Source organism: Ipomoea nil, unplaced genomic scaffold (genome assembly GCF_001879475.1).
Source record: "Ipomoea nil cultivar Tokyo-kokei standard unplaced genomic scaffold, Asagao_1.1 scaffold2845, whole genome shotgun sequence".
Classification (NCBI taxonomy): domain Eukaryota; kingdom Viridiplantae; phylum Streptophyta; class Magnoliopsida; order Solanales; family Convolvulaceae; genus Ipomoea; species Ipomoea nil.
Window position 1 is genome coordinate 5,870,112 of NW_017619273.1, and position 19,400 is coordinate 5,889,511.

The window sequence follows — 19,400 nt, forward strand, 5'->3', positions numbered from 1 at the left end:
TCCACATCCCATCGTAAGCAAACACCAAGATAACAATGCCACCACAAGCCCCACAAAAGAGACTGGAGAAAGACATAAAAGAAGCGACAAACCTGAATCATCAAACTCCAGAAAGGAAGGAAGAAGGAAGGCAATGTTAGTGAGCGAAACTTCTGACACAGTCGCAACCGAAAGTAGCTCCTCAAGCTCTAGTTCAGAAGACGAAAGCACTGATGAGGAGAAAGGACTGCTGTGCCTATTCAGTCAAGAGTCAGACGAACTATGTCTCATGGCAAATGAAGACGAGGTAAACTGTCATTCATCTTCTTGTTATTCAGCTGAGTCAAGTTCTGTGAGAAGTTTTACCTCAAATGAATCTGTCACCGAAATGATGATGAGGTTCAATGTGATAAATAGCACTTACTCCAAACTCAAGGAGGAGAACTCCCGGCTTATGCTCAGCTATAATGAACTAAAGCAAGTTCGTATTGAGAACAATATGCTAGTCATTGCTAAGGAGCAGCTTGAGAAAGATGTTCTCGCTCTAAAGGAGCTGTGCACAACAAAAGAGAAGAGAGAGCAAGAACTGCTTGAAGTTTTGGATAAATTCAACAATTCATCCAACTTAATGGATAGAATGATGAATGAATCCAGACTGCCCGGGGAAAGAACCGGAATTGGTTTTAACCCCAGCTCCTCTTCACAAGTCAAATTGAACAAATCCACGAATGCATATTCACACGAAAGCTTCGAGGCCGCATTTGTTCAAGGACCCACCCAGGTGTCTGAGCCTATGATGGTAGCTAACATCGTCAAAACACCACAATCAACAAGCCAACCGAAAGGTACGGCTGTACAACGAATTGTGGAAATTGGAAAGAAGAAATCTAGTAATGGCAATCCTAGACAAATCTATGTCAAAAGAAATGGACCAAATGGCAATAAACAGAATCAACGCCATAAAAAGGGTCAGCCTAACTGGAACACTCAATCCAACAAAAAGACGAATGGTAACCAGAGGCAATATCGTCCAAAATTCACACGAAAGAATCCTGCGCAAGGAATCTCAAGAAGCGGACAAATCAGACAACCCGAAAGATCCTTCAAAAGATCTGGGTATGGCAATGGATGGACTGGGCCATCAGAAGAAGATTGGTTTGATTATCCAGAACCTCTTCCAAGAGCAGTATTTGAAATGGTTCATCTGCGTAAACAAACCAATCATCTCAAGCACTATGAAAATCTTCCTCAGGAGGATCAACGTAGGAAATATAATGCTAAAGTCTTTGCCAGTATCCATTATGATTATCGCACATCCAATGGATATAAAGGACCGAGGATGAGTCGTGGATACTCTAGGTTGATATGGGTTCCAAAGTTGACTGCTAACCCCCAAGGACCCAAAACTAAATGGGTACCTAAAAACACATAATCTTTGTTGCAGGAAAAACAGATCATATGGTATATTGATAGTGGATGCTCAAGACATATGACTGGAGACAAAACAATGTTGAGCAACTTCAAAGAATTTGATGGACCCAAAGTTATCTTTGGAGGTGAAAACAGTGGCAAAACTCGTGGAAAAGGGGACATCATCAACAAGGGAATAACAATTCAAGATGTCTCTTATGTTGAAGGACTGAAGTTCAATCTTCTAAGCACAAGTCAATTTTGTGACAGAGGATACAAAGTATAATTTCTCAAAGACAGATGCAAAATCGTGAACACGAAAGATAACAAGACAGCTTTAACAGGACAACGAAAGAAGAATATGTATGTATAATCTTTGAATTCTTCTAATGCTAACGTCTGTCTTGTAGCCAAAGGTAATGCAGATCTCAATCAAGAATGGCACAACAAACTAAGTCATCTGAACTTGAAGACGATAAACAAGCTTGCCAAGAGAAATCTCGTAAGAGGTCCACCCGAAGCATCTTACATGAAAGATAAAATATGTGAGGCATGTCAAAAAGGAAAACAATTCAAGTCATCCTTCAAATCAAAAGATGTAGATACAAAGTCTCGACCTCTAAGCCTTCTACATATGGACCTCTTTGGACCAGTTGATCCAGCAAGCTTAAGTGGAAGAAAATATACTCTTGTTATAGTAGATGATTACACAAGATTTACATGGGTGCTCTTCTTGAAAAAGAAGAATGAAACAGAAACCACTCTTCCAAATCTTTTGAAACAACTTCAAACAGAAAAGGAGCTCAATATAATACGAATAAGATCAGATCAGGGAACGGAATTCGTCAACAAAGTCATAAAGGACTTCTGTGCACAAAATGGAATTTTCCACCAACTCTCGGCAGCACGAACTCCTCAACAAAACGGAGTAGCCGAAAGAAGAACACTACAAGAAAAATAACTTTTAGTGACAAAAAATTAGTGACGGGTAGAAAAACCCCTCACTAAATGTATTATTTGTATAGTTTTTCTGAGGGTTAAAAATTACTCTCACTAAAGGTTTAAGATTTAGTGACGAAATTTTAATTTTATATTTATTTTAAAAATATACTCTCACTATTGATACTAAATATGTTATTACTCTCACTATTGATATCTTGAAAATTTTTTCACTAAAATTTAATTCCCACCAAAACATTTTGGGCGCCCTTTCCTCTCCACCACCAGTATTATTCGAGTATAAACCCTCTGTTGGCAGAAGACGAGTAAACCCTCTGTCTCTCAATCTCTCTTTCTTCGAATCCTAAAATCCTAATCGCAGCCCTCTCTATCTTCTCTTGCTCTGTCCCTTAATCTCCACGCAGACACAGGCCTCTCTCCACACATCCCTCTCGCCTGTCACCGCTCCCTCGCGCCTCACCGAGTCGCCGATCGCCGCTCAGCCTGTCAGCCTCACCGCCTCACGACCCTCACCCATCTCAGACTCTTGGTTCACTTCTTCCAAGTTCCAACTATCAAGGTAAGTTACTGACATGCCTACTAATTTTATAATTTCTATTTGATTATTTGTTCATTTAGATAGTTTGATTTATATAAAGAAAATCACACAAATGTTTATTTTTAAAAAATTTGCAGTGTTTCTCCGGTGGCTTAATTGTTGACATTGGAAGAATTTTTTTCAGGTTTAGTTTTTTACTCTTGTTCAGTTTGATGATTTAATAACTATTGAAATGGCTTTTGCCACAATAAGAGAATGCTTTTGTTCGTCATGTGTTTGTGAAAATATCTCACTGAATATATGTTTTGCGCCCATGAGCTATGTATCCTTTCAATGATAAGGTAAGCATAAATAAGCTATGATTTTTATTATTTTTTCAGGGATAGATATGGTTTATGGTTTAATTCCATATGCTTTTTCATATTTGTCTTTAGCCAGTTTCCTTTGAGAATTTTGATGTTGAGTTCTTTGGATTTTAAATTAAAATTTAATCATTAGTGTCACATTCTCCATTATTGATTGTTGAACTGTTAGTTCTTTTTTGAGTGAGCAAATGGAGTGGTTTAATGTAGATTTATAGGTGGAAACTTGTAATATCAATACCAGCTGGTGAAGAACTGGAGACACCTCACTCTTTGAAGTCTGCCGAGGATTTAACTCTTGACTAGGTTATTGTCAAAGCTCTTATATGAATCTCATATTCTCATTATTTGCTTAATTCATTATCTGTTGATGGTTGTATCTCTAATTAACTTAGAGGGATTATTCTCATACTTTAGTGTCTGAAAGTAAGCTACTCTGCACACTAGAAGTACTGAACTTGTTATCTTATCTCTAGTGTTGGAGCCCTATTTCCCTGATTGGTGTCCCCCAGCCCCCTTCCTTATAATTTTAAAAATTTGGACAATTTCTGTAAGTTAATTAAATGTGATCCCACTTGTAACCTATATACACAAAAATCCGATGATTATCACTAGTTAGATTTAAGTTTTCATCCTTTTGGGGCATTGTCATTATTGATATTGATTTTTTACAGAACATTATACTAATTTGTAAAAATGTGCATCAAATTGCTAGATTGAAAATAGTTTATGCTGTTACCTAGTCAAGCAAGCTCTTTTGTCATGTCTTAAGATGAATTGTTTAGAATAATTCATCATCAATGTACATCTGCTACATAGTGAATGTTTCTTAAAGTTTCCTCTATCAAAGTACTTAATTCTCTATCCAAAATATCTCTCAATAAGTGACAAAGTCCCTTTTTTGCTTCCACTAATTCTGTTATGTATTGGGCTCTGAGCAGGAATTTGAAATTGAAGAGTTGTTGCCTGAGAAGCAATCCAACTATGAAGGATTATTTTATAATTATTTCAGCATAGGTTTGCACTTGGAGGTTTTTATTTTATTTTTTATTTATAAATATAAGTGTGGACTTGGGAGTTTGTGATGGTCACTTATATGGTTTTTGTATTTTCATCTTGCCAAATCCTTTTTAGTTTCTATAGGATGCACTAATTGGAGTAATTGCTATGCATTAATTTATTTATTGTTTTCAGATAAAAGAAAACATATATTGCTCTAAAGTGCTAAAGAATATGCTATGAAACCTATCTCTTTGCCATCCAAAGCTTTTAACTATGAATTCCTGATTGTTCTACTTTATTTGTTCATAGATCAAATTATAGAAAAGATACAGTGGGGTTCAGGCATCACTAGCAGAGAAAGATGAGTACTACTTAGAGAAAGGTAGGAAGTTATTTTGCAAATTATAGTTAAGTTGCAATATTTTACTGATTTATTATTTGCCAAATCTATATATATATCCAAAAATACTGCATCCCGTGACACAATACACTTCTTGATCAATTAGAATATAGGAATATGCATTCATATATTACCACTTTCTCCACCTAACAGAAGTTCCAAGCATGGAAAATTATTGTTATTTCATTCTTTTATATTAATTCTTGAAAGGTTGATTTTAGTGGTAAGGTTTGTGTGAGATGAAAGTAATGAACACAGCAAATAACACTCAAATAGGTGAAAGGAAGGGCTTCACTAAGCCAACTCTTGCTTATATGTTTTTCTTCTTAGTGTATTAATGGTGAGCAGCTTCTATGAAAAGATGTAGACAGTACTTAGCGGTTCAAGGCTTGTTGGTAAATTATCCTAGAAGAAACTGCTACAAGAAGACAACCACATAACTTAAGAAGAGAGTTCTATCAATCGAATGACTTTGCGGATGTTGAGGTAATTTTCTCCAACACTTGCTCTGGTGGGTGTTTGTAATTGTTTTCCTAATTTTCTTTTGTTTCTCTTGGCTTTTATTTTCAAATTACCATTTGTATCTTGTTTCCCATTGCGTATTTGTTATCATGAATGAAGAGCATTGAGCCATTGATGAATTCATGCATTTATTTATTATTCTTAAGATTAAGATTTTGTTATGATGATTTAGATGTGACAATTGATAATTCACCAAAACAGAAACCAAATCCAAGAGCATTGAGCATTTTATGTGACAATTCATATGCCACAGTAGATGTCACCATTCTCCTTGCTCTGTTACAAATTTGATAGATCATTTGATGAATTCTAAGCCTGGAAATTGTATGTCTTAAGATTATACTAAAACATTTTGGCGTTTTATTGACTGTCAACAAGTAGAGGCTTGTGATTCAGAAGTTGGAAGTGAGATTATAAGCAGGGGTTTGACTATTTGAGCGCACCACTATTGTTGCAAGACTTGAGGCAAAATTAGTTCAAATGCAAACGAGTTGAGGCAAAATACATTATTATGACTATTTGTTATAATTAGTTTCTTTGTTTTTAGTCTTTACAAAGTTGTATGAAACATTTCATTTTGGTAGTGATGATGAAGTCTTTTAATATATTGATTGAGTTTACTTTGATTGTATTATGGTAAAAATTTTAACTTTTTCCTAATACAATATCTATAGTTACAACATTCGTTAGTGAGAAAAAAAATGTATTACAAAAATTAATATTTAATGAGAAGTAATAATATACACAAAATTAGAAAAATAATATTTGGTACTAAATTATAATTTTTAGTGACGGGCAAAATTTAATATAATGAGGAAAAAATTTGTTAGTAAACAGTAATATTAATGACGGGATTTCCCATCGCAAAAATAACGTATTAGTGACGGTAAATACACTATCACTATATGTTTATTAATGATGGGATCATATCCCGTCACTATTTGTTTTTAACCTCGGAAGAAATAACGACGGTTGGTGACGGTAAATTTCCCGTCATTAAAAGTCTTTTATGATGGTTTTTGATTCTTTAGTGACGGTTTTACCTCTCACTAATGAACAATTTTCTTGTAGTGGAAACAGAACCTTGAAAGAAGCTGCACGAACGATGATCTCTCAATCAGGACTACCTAAGAGATTTTGGGCTGAAGCCATAAACACGGCATGCTATACATAAAATAGATCCTTGATCAACAAATCTCACAACAAGACACCATATGAGTTATGGAAAGGTAAAACACCTAGTATCAGTTATTTTCATGTTTTTGGTTGCAGGTGCTTCATACATAACAATGGAAAGAATCATTTAAAAGCGTTTGACGAAAGAGCTGATGAAGGGTTATTCATGGGATACTCCTCTGTAAGCAAAACATTCAGAGTTCTAAACAAACGAACAATGGTAATTGAGGAATCCATCCATGTTAAGTTTGATGAACAATCTGAGATGAACCCATCAGGATGTAAAACATCAATCAAGTCAAATCAAAATCCTCAGCAACCTGTTGACGAAAATACCTCAGACGATGAAGACATACTCTCGTCCTACATGAAACGTCATCTAAAGGTTCATGAACCCGAACCGATACCTCAAGAAAAGGATGGAATTCAACAAAATAATCTTTCATCTATCACGACATCTGAACCAATGATTTACATTGATCTACCTTATATTCCTGAAATGGACGCTCAAAATCAACAAGATGCTTATGAACCAGACCTTCGATGGTTAAAAGATCATCCATCATATCAGGTTATTGGAAATATTCAGGAAGGTGTAAGGACAAGAGCCTCCTTGCACGAAAGTATGATGGCGTGCTTCCTGTCGCAAATGGAACCAAAAACCATAGAAGAAGCTCTAAAAGACCCAGACTGGGTAATGGCCATGCAAGAAGAACTTCACCAGTTTGAACGAAATAATGTATGGGAACTTGTCCCGAGACCATCTCATCAGAATGTCATCAGAACTAAATGGGTGTATAGAAACAAAATGAGTGAAGATGGGCTCATTGTTAGGAACAAAGCTCGACTTGTTGCTAAGGGGTATTGCCAAGAAGAAGGTATTGATTTTGATGAAACCTTCGCCCCTGTAGCTAGATTGGAAACTATTCGCATATTCCTAGCTTTTGCAGCCTATAAGAACTTTAAAGTTTATCAAATGGATGTCAAGAGCGCTTTCCTAAATGGACTTCTTGAAGAAGAAGTATATGTTGAACAACCACCTGGCTTTGCAATCAATAATGAGCTTGAAAAGGTGTATCATCTTAAAAAGGCTCTTTATGGCTTAAAGCAAGCTCCACGAGCCTGGTATGATACTCTCTCACACTTTCTTATCAATTGCGGCTTCACGAAAGGAGTGGTTGATAAAACACTCTTTCGTATAAAAGATAATGACCATATTCTTTTGGTACAAATCTACGTTGATGACATTATCTTCGGAAGCACGAATCCAATCCTATGTGAAAAGTTCTCTAATCTTATGAAAGGCAAATTTGAGATGAGTATGATGGGTGAACTGAACTACTTTCTGGGTTTGCAAGTCAAACAATGCCCAGATGGAATATTCATAAATCAAGCCAAATACACCAAGGATTTAATCCGAAAATTTGGCATTGATGGAAAAAGTTCGGTTAAAATTCCAATGAGCACATCCCTTAGAATGGACATTGACAATGAAGGAAAGGATGTTGATCAAACAAACTTTCGAGGTATTATTGGTTCTCTCCTATACCTAACAGCAAGCAGACCTGACATTTCGTTTGCCGTTGGTGTATGTGCACGCTTTCAAGCTAAGCCGAAAGAAAGTCATCAAAGTGCAACCAAAAAGATATTAAGATATCTTAAGGGAACGCAAAGTTTCGGTCTCTGGTATCCAAAAGATGGATCATTTGATCTAGTCGGATACTCAGATTCTGACTTCGCTGGATGTCGGATTGATCGAAAAAGTACCTCAGGAACCTGCCAGTTCCTAGGAGGACGAATTGTGTCTTGGTTTAGTAAAAAGCAAAACTCTATTGCCACAAGCACGGCTGAAGCCGAATACATAGCAGCTGGAAGTTGTTGTGCCCAAATCTTATGGATGAGACACCAATTAAGAGATTATGGCATAAATGCACGAGAAGTGAGCATAAAATGCGATAACACGAGTGCTATCGCTATTACAAACAATCCTGTGCTGCACTCTCGGACCAAGCATATTGACATCAAGTATCACTTCATTCGGGATCATGTCGAGAAAAAGAACATATCTCTTGAGTATGTCAATACTGATGATCAACTTGCAGACATACTCACGAAACCCTTAAGTGAAACAAGATTCTCTTTTCTAAGGCATGAACTCAGAATGATTGAAATGACATAAAGTTTAGAAAATCAAATCCGCAAAGATTCTTGCTCTCGGAAATCAAAAGATTTGATTCATTCTTACACGCAAGGATCTTTATAAATAAAGAACGACATGAGAACAAATCTCATCTAACATAGTTTCTAGTGTTTGTCCTTACATGTGCAGGAATAAGTACGGGAAGCGAAAGAACCATTACGGAGGCACGAGAAGGAAAGAGTGAAGTTCTTAGTGAGCCACTAGTGACTGAGCAACAGCTCAATCAGTTCCTTGAACACGCTCAACACATAAGAAGCCTTCTCCGTAACACGTCCGATAATGAGTCACGAGAATCCTACCACTCTGTTGGCAATCCCATTGGATATGTCAAAGAGAACAGTGTGCTGGAACAAAGCGACAGTTTTGATTACTCACCCTCAGGCACCCCCACCAAGATAGCATCTCCTCTCAAGTCCACCGCAAGCAGCAAGAAAAAGAAAACTTGAATACCTTTGTTAGGCCACGGTGACAAATTGTGATGTTATCTTGTTCATGATCTTTTTAATTTATGACTCTATCATTTTGTCAGTATCTGAAATATTTTGTTAAGATTCGCACGTTATCTTTTGCCTATATATTATTCTTCTATTCCATGAGTTTTACTCACTCACAAAGATTTTAGAAAAGGATAAAGATTGCAGGAATGGATAAGGGAAAGGAAAAGAGCAACGAAGCTGAAAAAAGGGCCAAACGGCTAAAACATCATATGCGAGAAGCCGACAAGCTTCCGAATGCCACCGTCATAAGGCTTGAAGAAGATGGAGAAAGGGTCTTTGTCACCTACTCCATGCCCAACACAGCACCAATGGACAAGGAATCTCATGACTTCTTGATCAATGAGTCCAGGGCTACAAGAGCTTACTGCATGGAACAAGCCACTCGGCTTGCTAAAGAGAAACTTCTTATGATGAAAAGGTCTAATGAGCAAACATCTTATGAAGTTCCTCAACCTAGTGTACAATCCTCTGTGGATATCACTACGGTTCACTCTCGGCCCGTAACTCAGTCACCCGAATCCACTCTCACACTTGAGGAGTTGGATGAATACGCAAAGATGACAAATCTGACTGACGTGACCGAAGAGATGACTCGCCTGGAACTTCACGTGCCGTATCATTTTCTCTAAGCTTTTGTATGCTGTACTCTCATGACCTGGAATCCTCGTGATCTAATAAAATTTGTTGTCTTTTCGTACTTATCCTCTCTTGCTTATAAAGACTAATTATCTTGTCTATGCCTAACTTTATATGTTACTTGTCCAAATCACAGGAAAGATCAACACTTATACGTTTTCTGGTCAAAAAGGGGACATAATTTTATGCGTTACTTTTCCTTAAAAGAGCATTGAAGTTAGAGTTTCATATAGAAACAAGATAACAGTCAAAGTCGTACTTGAAATTAATGACTTCTAGACTACAGTTATAAGCATTTATTGTTGCGTTGAAATTAATGTGTAGCAGACACATGAGCTTTGTGGATTTCTTGCTATAAAAGGAGGAGAATTCTTCACATTACACTCATCCCTCCTCTCTTTACCATGGCTCCAAAGAAACCTTTCACCAGAGGTGATTCTCATAAGCTGAAAGAAAATGCCAGACGTCTCAGGGAGGAACAGGGTGATCTCTACCCTGGCAATAGTCCACAAGCACCGGTGGAAATTCCCTCTGACTCCGATTCGTCTCTTAAGTATGAGGATATGGCAGGTTTCATCGTCGAAAGTGAAGAGAAGACTTTGAAAGATCCCACCAAGGCTCCAGATCCAGACTATATGGCTTTTCTTGCACAAGAGGACTTCATGGAAAAATATGATCAGGAGGAAGAACCCGAATCCTCATCAGGCTCAAACTTTCCACGAACCAGGAAATGGTTCAAACAAATGCTGGGAAATGTGAAAAAGACCAAAGGAGAACCATCCGAAGTCAAGAAGAACGAGAGGAAGAAAATTTGATCTTATTGTGTGTTACTTTCGTTTATCCTATGTACTTTCCTCTCTCGGGTCTATGATGAATAAACTGGCTCTAGTTTCCTTTAATCGAGATGTTATTTGCCTAATCTATCGTCTGCCTAATAATCTCGATTTAGAAATAAAATTCTTGAAAAAGAATAAGTTCTCTAAATAGTGTCTTGAATAAGACAGCTGAATATACCTTTTGAGAAGTTCGGTCTACCTATTTCAAAAGTTTTACTTTCTTCTAGAGCACGAAGAAAAGCATCGTGTACTGTACTCTCTTGCTAAGGCCAAGGCAATGGCTGACCTAAATGACATGGAAAGACGAAGTCTTTCTAGACAAATCTTGAGAACAGATCATAAGACTCTTATTGCTAAAACTCTTTGCTCATAAAAGGGAACATCTTGAGTACGAACGAAAGAAGAAGGATTGCATTATGGGAAGTCTGACTTCCAATGCACGAGAGATTGCAACTGCTTTCACTGAATATTGTTCTGTGTAACAATTCTCTCGGGAGATACTTTTGTTGCCACAAAAGAAAGACATGTTTGACTTCATTTGTCTCACAAGTCCAATGTTTTGAAAATTACACAAGTCCAATCCTTTTTCGGGTTTGGAATCATGACCAAACATGCTTAATATTTGAGCCTTTATCTCCAACCGTTAAGATGAATCCCAATGGGATCATGTGGCCGAGAAAAGTGGTCCACTTCCCCACTTTGTCTGATACATGATGTGACGTGCATTTAATGCACCTATAAGCACTCGAGTGATTTTCTCTCTCCTCATTAAATGAGGGAATGATCGTTTTTGATCTGCAAACAATCTTATCACTCGCCCATGATGATCAGTTACCTTTTGGAGAAAAAGAACCGGAAGTGATTTGAATTTTTTTTTTAAAAACCGCTCATCTTTAAATGGATCATCCATACCCGGAGACCCGGAGTTCTATAAAACCCCTCTTAAACCTCTCTTGATCTCTTTACCCTACCTTCCTCACTCTTATTCTCTCTTTTACAACCCTTTGTCTCTCTCAAATTCTCAACCATGGCAGAACATCCTCAAGCATCACCATCTAATCCTGAACCAGAAAATCCTCCCACCATGGAAATCCCAATCTTTCCAACAGAGAACCTAAGTTTCATTGAATCCAGAGTACCCTTCATCGTAGGGGGAAGTATGTGGGACGCACATGGATTCCTTGAATATATCTTGGATAGAAATTTTGGTGAACACATCATACATCTCCTTACTGAGACAGGACTATACAGCTTCGTCACACAGCTCTATACTGTTTGGCACCCGGTTGATGTAACCCAGTTTTATATGAATGCTTCAATAACCTCTGATTATTTGACTATCACATCCAGAGTCAATAATCATCATGTGGTTCTTACCGCAGAGGACGTTCGATCAACATACGGGTTTCCACAAAGAGATGAGTCTTACAAAACAGATATTATCTACTATCATCTCGACCCAGAGGACTTCTACGAATCCATCAAGAACAATCATGCACCATCCAAGGCAGATATCTCATGGCCGTTGAAGAAGAAATGGTTCCGGCTAGACTATGAGTTCACTGTTGATATCTTCAATAAAATCGTCGACCACAAGACCTCGGGCACAGATGATGTGACGAAGGAGAAGTTGAAAATGCTGCATGCCTTCCTGAACGAATTTAAAGTTGATTGGTCGAAGATCATTTTCAACAATATTGTTCACACCATCACTTTTCATCGAAAAAGTCCAGGTGACATTGCGAAGAAGTTGGGATATGGTTTTGTGATAAGCCATCTTCTGGCAACAAAAGGAGTCGTTCTGCGCCCAGGAATTCGGCCTGGTCAGAAAGCATGTCATATGAAACAAAAACCATCAGGATATGACAAGCAGAAGGCGTTGGAGTTGGGAATCCCTATTGAGCAAGTCAAAGCCAAGCGGAAATCAAGAACACCTAGGGTTTCAGAAGATGAGCAGCCCAAGCCAAAACGACAAAGACGAGAAAAGCATTCCTCTCGGAGTAAGGCGAAAAAGGGCGAAGAATCTTCAGCTGTTCCAATCTCACCAAAATCTCCACAAAAGAAGAACGATCCTATTCCACCTTCCCTTCTACCAGAATCAATCATAGTCAAAGACTCATCTGAAGACGAAGACAATTTAATTCTCTCCAAAGTTATCAAAAGCAGTCACTTTCGGTCTCCAGTCAAGGCTAAATCTTTCCCGAAGAAATCTTCTACACCGAAAGAAGCTACACCGAAAGAAGGAGACACGAAAGATGCACTTTCTGAGGGGGAAGGTCAACCGAAAGATGTTCTTCCTGAGAAAATTCCTGATGATCAAGAACCCAAGTCTGATCTCGGTTCTCCTCAAGACCACCATCCACAAGAACCTACTTTGGCAGATCAACTCCTTCGAGAGCTGACACAAGAACCTGCTAATGTAGACATGGAGGCCAGTCGCTTAAGTCTTCCACAAGAACCTGGGTCACCAGAAAAGACGAAAGAGGCGACTGATGCTTTGATCGCTTTGCCTTGTCTGCCACAAGAACCTACCAATACAGAGCAGGTAATTCTGACACAAGAACCTGTGTTGGTAGACGAGACAGCAATAGTGCAGGTACAACCCCCGGACATCCCGAAACCATCAGCCCCAGCTCCAGAAGTAAAGGTTCCTCAACCTTCACCAGATCAGTTACTTAGAGAATCCATTGAACGAGATTACAAACGAGTTCAACAGTGGCAAAAGTGGCGCACTGCTCCCCTGCGGATCTTTCTTGAAACTTTTGAAGCAATGCAGGATGAAGAGGAATTTGCACTTGCATGGATTGGCACTGATGATCTTTCAAAAGCTCTTCGAATTGAAGAGATCAATCGCGTTTTCTCTTACAAGATGACAAATCGCACTCTCGGGAGAGATAAAGCTCCAATCTGCATCGAGCTCAACAAACCACCCTTGGATCCAGTTTATGAAGAAGAACTAAAGCAACTTCGATATGCCATGTTGCTCTCAAAGATCAAGACCACTTTAGAGAAGGAACACCAAAATGATCCAAATTGTAATGTCAGTGGCACGAAAGATGAGCTTGGACGAGAGATTGAAGAAGGCGAGAGTGATGAAGGTGAAAATGAAGAAAATGATGATGAGAATGACAATGCTGATGATGAGAATGATGATGATGATGATGAGAATAATGATGATAATGATGATGAGAATGATGATAACGATGACGATGATGATAATGATGATCAGATGGGCAATGAAGGTGCTCAAGAAACCGAACCCGAAGATAGTCACACAATCTTGATCGGTCCTGACTATGACACCTACCCTCAGAGATCCCCCTTAAGAAGACTACCATCTGATAGTGAAGACTCGAAAGAAGCTTCAACTACTCATCCCGAAGATCTATCTCGCGCTATTGTTCCGCATATCCAACCCATAGACGAGACTCCAATCAAGCACGGCAACGAAAGAATGCGTGAAGGCAAACTGGAAGCTTCACCAATCCCTCTTAGCTCAGATAGTGGTGGAAACCGGGAAGCACCACCTCAAGATGATCACATGAACACATCACCAACAAATATTGAGGAAGAATCCCCTGCGAAGTCCCCACGAACTATCATGAACATCATGAGAGGAACTGTTCATTCAGCCGAGACCATACATAGGCAATATCTTGCTTTACGAGAAAAGGACACGAAAGTTATGGATGATCTATGCAAAAATGTCGATTTTCTGATAGCAGCTCAATCTAAACCTCGATCTCCACCTCCAGCACAGCCTCAACCGCAGCAACAAAGCCAATCAGATCACAAGGTCCTTGAGCGAATGACAAAGAAACTTTATGATCTCGAAGCTTCTTTAAACAAAGTTGCGCGACAACAGCACGAAATCAAACACTCTCATTTTGGTCTCAAAGAGCGTATGGATTTGGCATGTACAAAGATTGACACATATCAAGACAATTCGTACCAACTGGGCGAATATGCACTTCAAATTCTCGGATATGCTCAGGATATCTTGCTTGCAATCAACAAGGTCTCTTCCATTCCTCCTACCACTTGTGCTGATGATGCCAAAAAGGGGGAAAAGAGAAATGATGACAGAGATAAGGATGATGATCAGCCGAGAGATAGCACGAAAGATCAAGCTCGTGAAGCACGACACTCTCCCTCTCGGACACCAAGAGACTATGATCAAAGGAACCCTAATCCTTCTTCCAGGTATCGTGGCCATCAATCCTCGAAGTCAAGATATGGTCGATACCAATCCTCCAAACAAATCAAGCCTCGACAATCATTTGGTTCTGAAGCCAAATACATCTTCACAGGACTGCCAAAGAGAGAACAGATGAAATTAAGGCAAAAGCTTATGAGAGACAACAAAGTAACTATGGATGGCATAGGAAACTTTGTGGACTTTGTCCCATTTGAAGAAGGCAGTGGGAAACGATTCGAGGGTTGCAATAATCCCACTTGGTTGAAAACAAAAGACAACCATACAAGACAAAACCACATGAGCACTCAAAATGAAAGGATCAAAAGAGCAAACAAAGAACTGTGGAAGAAGCATGATGAAGAGAAAAAGAGAAGAGAAGATGAAGCAATGGAAAGAAAGAGGATCAAGAATCTCATTGAAGATCTTTCGAGTGTAACCAAAGATTCCCCACAAAATGTCATGCATAATGCAGCTTTCAAAGTGCACAAGGAATCAGGAAAGAGCTACCAAGAAGGCATGAATTCGTTTGAACTGATCTCGTGGTGGAAGCACGGTATTGTTGAAGGAAGCAACATTCGGGAAGCCTACAACAACTACACTGGACTGAACATCAAAGGAGAACATGAAGAGCTTGTCAGGACTAACCCTATCAAAATCTTCAGGGCAAAAATCAATGAGAAAATTGACTTCAACAGGATGCTAAAGCGACAAAAAGAAAAGGATGACCAAGAGCTCAAGGAAGCTGAACGACAGAAATCAAAGCTCTTAGAAATGTAAGTTAACTTTTGCTATATTCCTTTTATGAAGTTTTTGTAATGATCACATCTTTATAAATGAAGCTCTCATTGTTACACATCTCGTGTCACCTGTTTGAGTTACTTGTCCTTATATCGCTTATTAAACGCTTTTATCTAGAAAAAGACTTGTAAACTCTCGAGTATGGCTGTTTTTAAATAAGAAAAATCCTTATGGAACTTTTATCAGCCTTATAAGAAGAGTATAGGTTTTGGCATCATCAAAAAGGGGGAAATTGTTAGGAACATTGTATTAGGATTTTGATGATACCAATGTAATGTAGAAAAGTAGACCCCTAACCATTAGTTGTTTTTGTTCGCTGCTTTCATCTTAGACGAAAGTTGCCATAACTCCCTTGTAATTCGTGTTAAGCTAGACAAACACACGAAAATGAGTTATGACTAGATGATAGGGTCTCCAAGGTGAAAGAAGACACGAGACATGAAGATCATCAACAAGAGTAAAGCAGGAGTTGTCAACAAACACGAAAGGACAGTGTTTGTAAAAATGATCTTTGTTAAACATTACTTCTTTTCACCAACGAGGAGAATGTTTCACCTGTCTGATTTGACAACATCCTAGGACAATAAGGACTTCATCTTATAGGACTCACTTTTCAAGAAGCATTAAATGAAGATGTACTATCTCTTGGAGCTAAAGGACAAAACCCTAATGCTTTCCATACCTTCAACGGCTACATGGTACAACTTCATTAATGGAGCATTTAATGCATGAAGCTCCCCGGTCCTTGTCCAATGGTTAAAAGGTTCGAAAATTTCATCTCCCTCCAACGGATGAATTTTCATCACCTATATAAACTCACCTTCATCAACTAAGAAGGTGCTGGTTCATTATCACTCGACTTACTCACGTACAAAAGCTCTTGAAACATCTACAATCTACAAAAAGCTTTTGTGAACCAGTTTTTGAGGTGTTAAGTTATTTGGAGAATCACTTGTCTTATACCTCAAGGAAGTCTTGACATCAGTTTGTAGCTATCATATCTCAGAGTCAAGATCTCTTCGTTGGAGAACTCAAGAAATCTTTTTCTACCTACCTCAACTCAGGAGAAGAAGTTGATAGAGGCGGAGTAAACTCAAGGAGTTGAAAAACCTACGAAGGCTGTCCGGCTTAGTGATCAAGGAAGTCTTTGTGTAATTGTACTAAGAGTGATAGTGCAATCCTTCCAACAATTGTGGAAGAAGAGTGGAGTAGGCAACATTGGCCGAACCACTATAAAATCTCGTGTCATCTTTATCTCTTTACTTACGTTCTTTCTTTTTGCTTTCATATCACCTCTTCATTATCCTTACCGAAAGTTTGTCTAAGTACGCAAACTCGTGCAAGTATTTAAAACGAATCTATCTTATCCGCTGCGCCAAGACACCGAAAGGTGACGTTTAGGGCCTCTAACGAAAATAGTCTATTCACCCCCCCCCCCCCCCCCTCTAGACTCTCATCTCACTCTATCGGGACCAACATATGCGAAGGAACAACTGGAGTTTCACTTCCTCTGAGAATTGACAATTTTCTGGCCAATCCCTTGTCACCATGAACAAGGTTGAATTCTCCAAATTTGAGGGAGAAAGCTCCCAGCATCATCAAAAGCTTGCCTTCCCATGAAAATGTGGACAACATTTTCATAAAATAAATTATAGTCGAGTGTGGATCCATTTTATTTGAACACATCAATGACATCTGAACATACAAAACAATAAAAAAAAATTTTAAAAAAAATTACAAAAAAGTTATGTGGAGAATAATTCCACATTTATAACATAAACTATTATAACACAATTGGAAAATTATAATTTGATTATTGGAAAATATAGGTAATTAAAAAAATTCTCTTTATGTTTTTTCCTCAAAGAATTATTATACCTCAAAGGAAAACCTCTTGATTTGATAGGAAAGTTCCATGTCTTTAGGCTCCTCATCAAATTCCTCCTCATTTGACTTTTTGTCATCACTTTCTTCCTCATCAGACTTCTCATCATCTTCAGAGTCCTCATCTTCATGAACGATTTCTCCAACAATCTAAACCGTACATATCAACGATATAGATGAAAAAACAACAGAAACTTATCTCATCATGCATGAAATCCATAAATTATATGGACAATAATATTTGCCAAAATATAAAACATTTGTATTCTAAAAGTATAATGTAAGTAGTATATATGGTAACTGTATAAATTAAATTATACAACAAAATATGTACCCTGCATACCATAAAACTTCCAATACATACTTCGTATGTATTTTTGCTTGCTTGTATCAAATCAAACATAAAATTGAATATAAATATAAAGTAATAGTACGTAAATAGACAAACCATGATATGGATTGAAAAGAGAATCTTTTTCACGAAATTGAGGACATAACTTGTTTTAAAACCTTTGCCATCAGGATCATGAGTACTCAAAACTTCTTCCAAAATAACATTTTCATTAATGCTTGAACCTACCAAAGGTTGGTATTCCATTTTTAAGAAGTAGATAGGGAAAAGAGATGTAGCAAAGTTAAGGGAAAGAGCAGAGAAAATGGGGATATGATGGTTTGTGAATCAATTGTGTGGCTAACCGGCCTCTTAAATATATAGCATAAAAAATGGCATGGAATAGGACGAAGAGGGATAATTCTTTACTTCAGTATCGAGCAATTAAATGGGATCAATTTATTTGCTTTTAACTTAAAATCGTGCTTTACATAAAGTAAGGTGAGTATAGATGCCAAATACAAGTATTAAGTGTTTGTATACAATTTTATTTTAACATTTAATTAATATGATAAATATTAACAATATTTGGGACAACTCCCAATAAGTTGCTCATACTATTAGCTTGAAATCCAGAAGATTCTAAATTCGACTACTTCTAATTGGAGCAGCCTATTAATCTTGTCGATTAGTATGAGTAAATTAGACTGGTTTAACTCCATGTATTGTAGTGGGGTATTTCACCCAAGATAAAGAATTAAAGATAATATATTTCATTGCTCATATAAAGGAAATCAAGATCGTCCACAAAAACTTTAGGAAACAAGAGTTGTTTTGTTTTTGCTTGCAACAAACTCTAAATATAAAAGAAGATAAGAGTGAAATGAAAAAGTGGTTATGCAATATAACTTTAGTTTCCCTTAGCCTTCCCAGCTAGCTTTTCTCAAATGAGAGAGGTCTCAGGTTCAAACTCCAAGGGGCCAGGTCTCAGGTGCAGTGCGAAAGGATTAAGAAATATAACTACAAGTTTTGAACCTCTAACCTCTAAATTGAAATACAATAAAGACACATTCTTAGCATTTTTTCATAAAGCCTTTTAAATTTAATTGAAAAGTTTTAGTTTTTATTTCTAAACTAGCTAGATAAAAATTAAATAATGGACCTCTAAAATTTGGGGAACTGTGTTGTAGCCCAGCTTGCACAGCCCAAAATCCGGCCCTGGTGGGGCCATTGACTGTTTGTGCATCAGTAAATTGAGAAAGTATGTATGAACAGATATTACATTGTAACAGAGTCAGTAGTACTCAAAAAATTAATTAATGTCAATGCGCAATGAGTCACACACAGTGTTAACATACAGGATGCCTGCCTGGAATGATATGATGTAACAGTCTAACAGATCAGAGGATTGCAAATTATTGCGATCCACACAGTTGTGTGAACCATGACTCAATAATGTCGTTTTGGCGTTAAAAAAAAAAAAACAAAACAAAAAAACAAAACAAAAAAAAAACAAAAAACAAAAAAAAACAAAAAACAAAATTTCATTAGTCAATAACGGTATCTACTGCATCCGTTTATGTGTTAGAATAATAATGAATTTTTTGGTGTTAGATAATATATTTTATGAGCTTGAATAATATAATGGTGGAGTGTACAATTAATCATACG

The 19,400-nt window shown here is 37.6% G+C and overlaps 2 protein-coding genes across 2 annotated transcripts in view; both read right to left on the bottom strand.

Annotated features, from left to right (window-relative positions):
- The window catches only part of LOC109160073 (protein SIEVE ELEMENT OCCLUSION B-like), a 55,252-nt gene that overhangs the window by 30,378 nt on the left and 5,474 nt on the right, over positions 1-19,400 (bottom strand). The gene's annotated exons all lie outside the window — the stretch shown is intronic.
- Positions 14,766-18,056, bottom strand: LOC109160082 (protein transport protein SEC24-1-like). Its single transcript, XM_019308219.1, has 3 exons — positions 17,847-18,056; positions 17,393-17,548; positions 14,766-14,830 (listed from the first exon to the last, which is right to left on the bottom strand). Exons 1-3 carry the CDS (start codon positions 17,994-17,996, stop codon positions 14,795-14,797), a joined length of 342 nt encoding a protein of 113 aa, XP_019163764.1. The 5' UTR covers positions 17,997-18,056; the 3' UTR covers positions 14,766-14,794.

What these genes read in the sequence shown, in the direction of transcription:
- LOC109160082 (XM_019308219.1), bottom strand. Translation starts at nt 17,996, where the DNA reads ATGGAATACCAACCTTTGGTAGGTTCAAGCATTAATGAAAATGTTATT. An exon ending in TCTTTTCAATCCATATCATG is followed by an intron (nt 17,549 to 17,846) that starts GTTTGTCTATTT and finishes TGTACGGTTTAG; the next exon opens with ATTGTTGGAGAAATCGTTCA. An exon ending in TCAAGAGGTTTTCCTTTGAG is followed by an intron (nt 14,831 to 17,392) that starts GTATAATAATTC and finishes TCTCTTTGGCAG; the next exon opens with TCCTGTGAAGATGTATTTGG.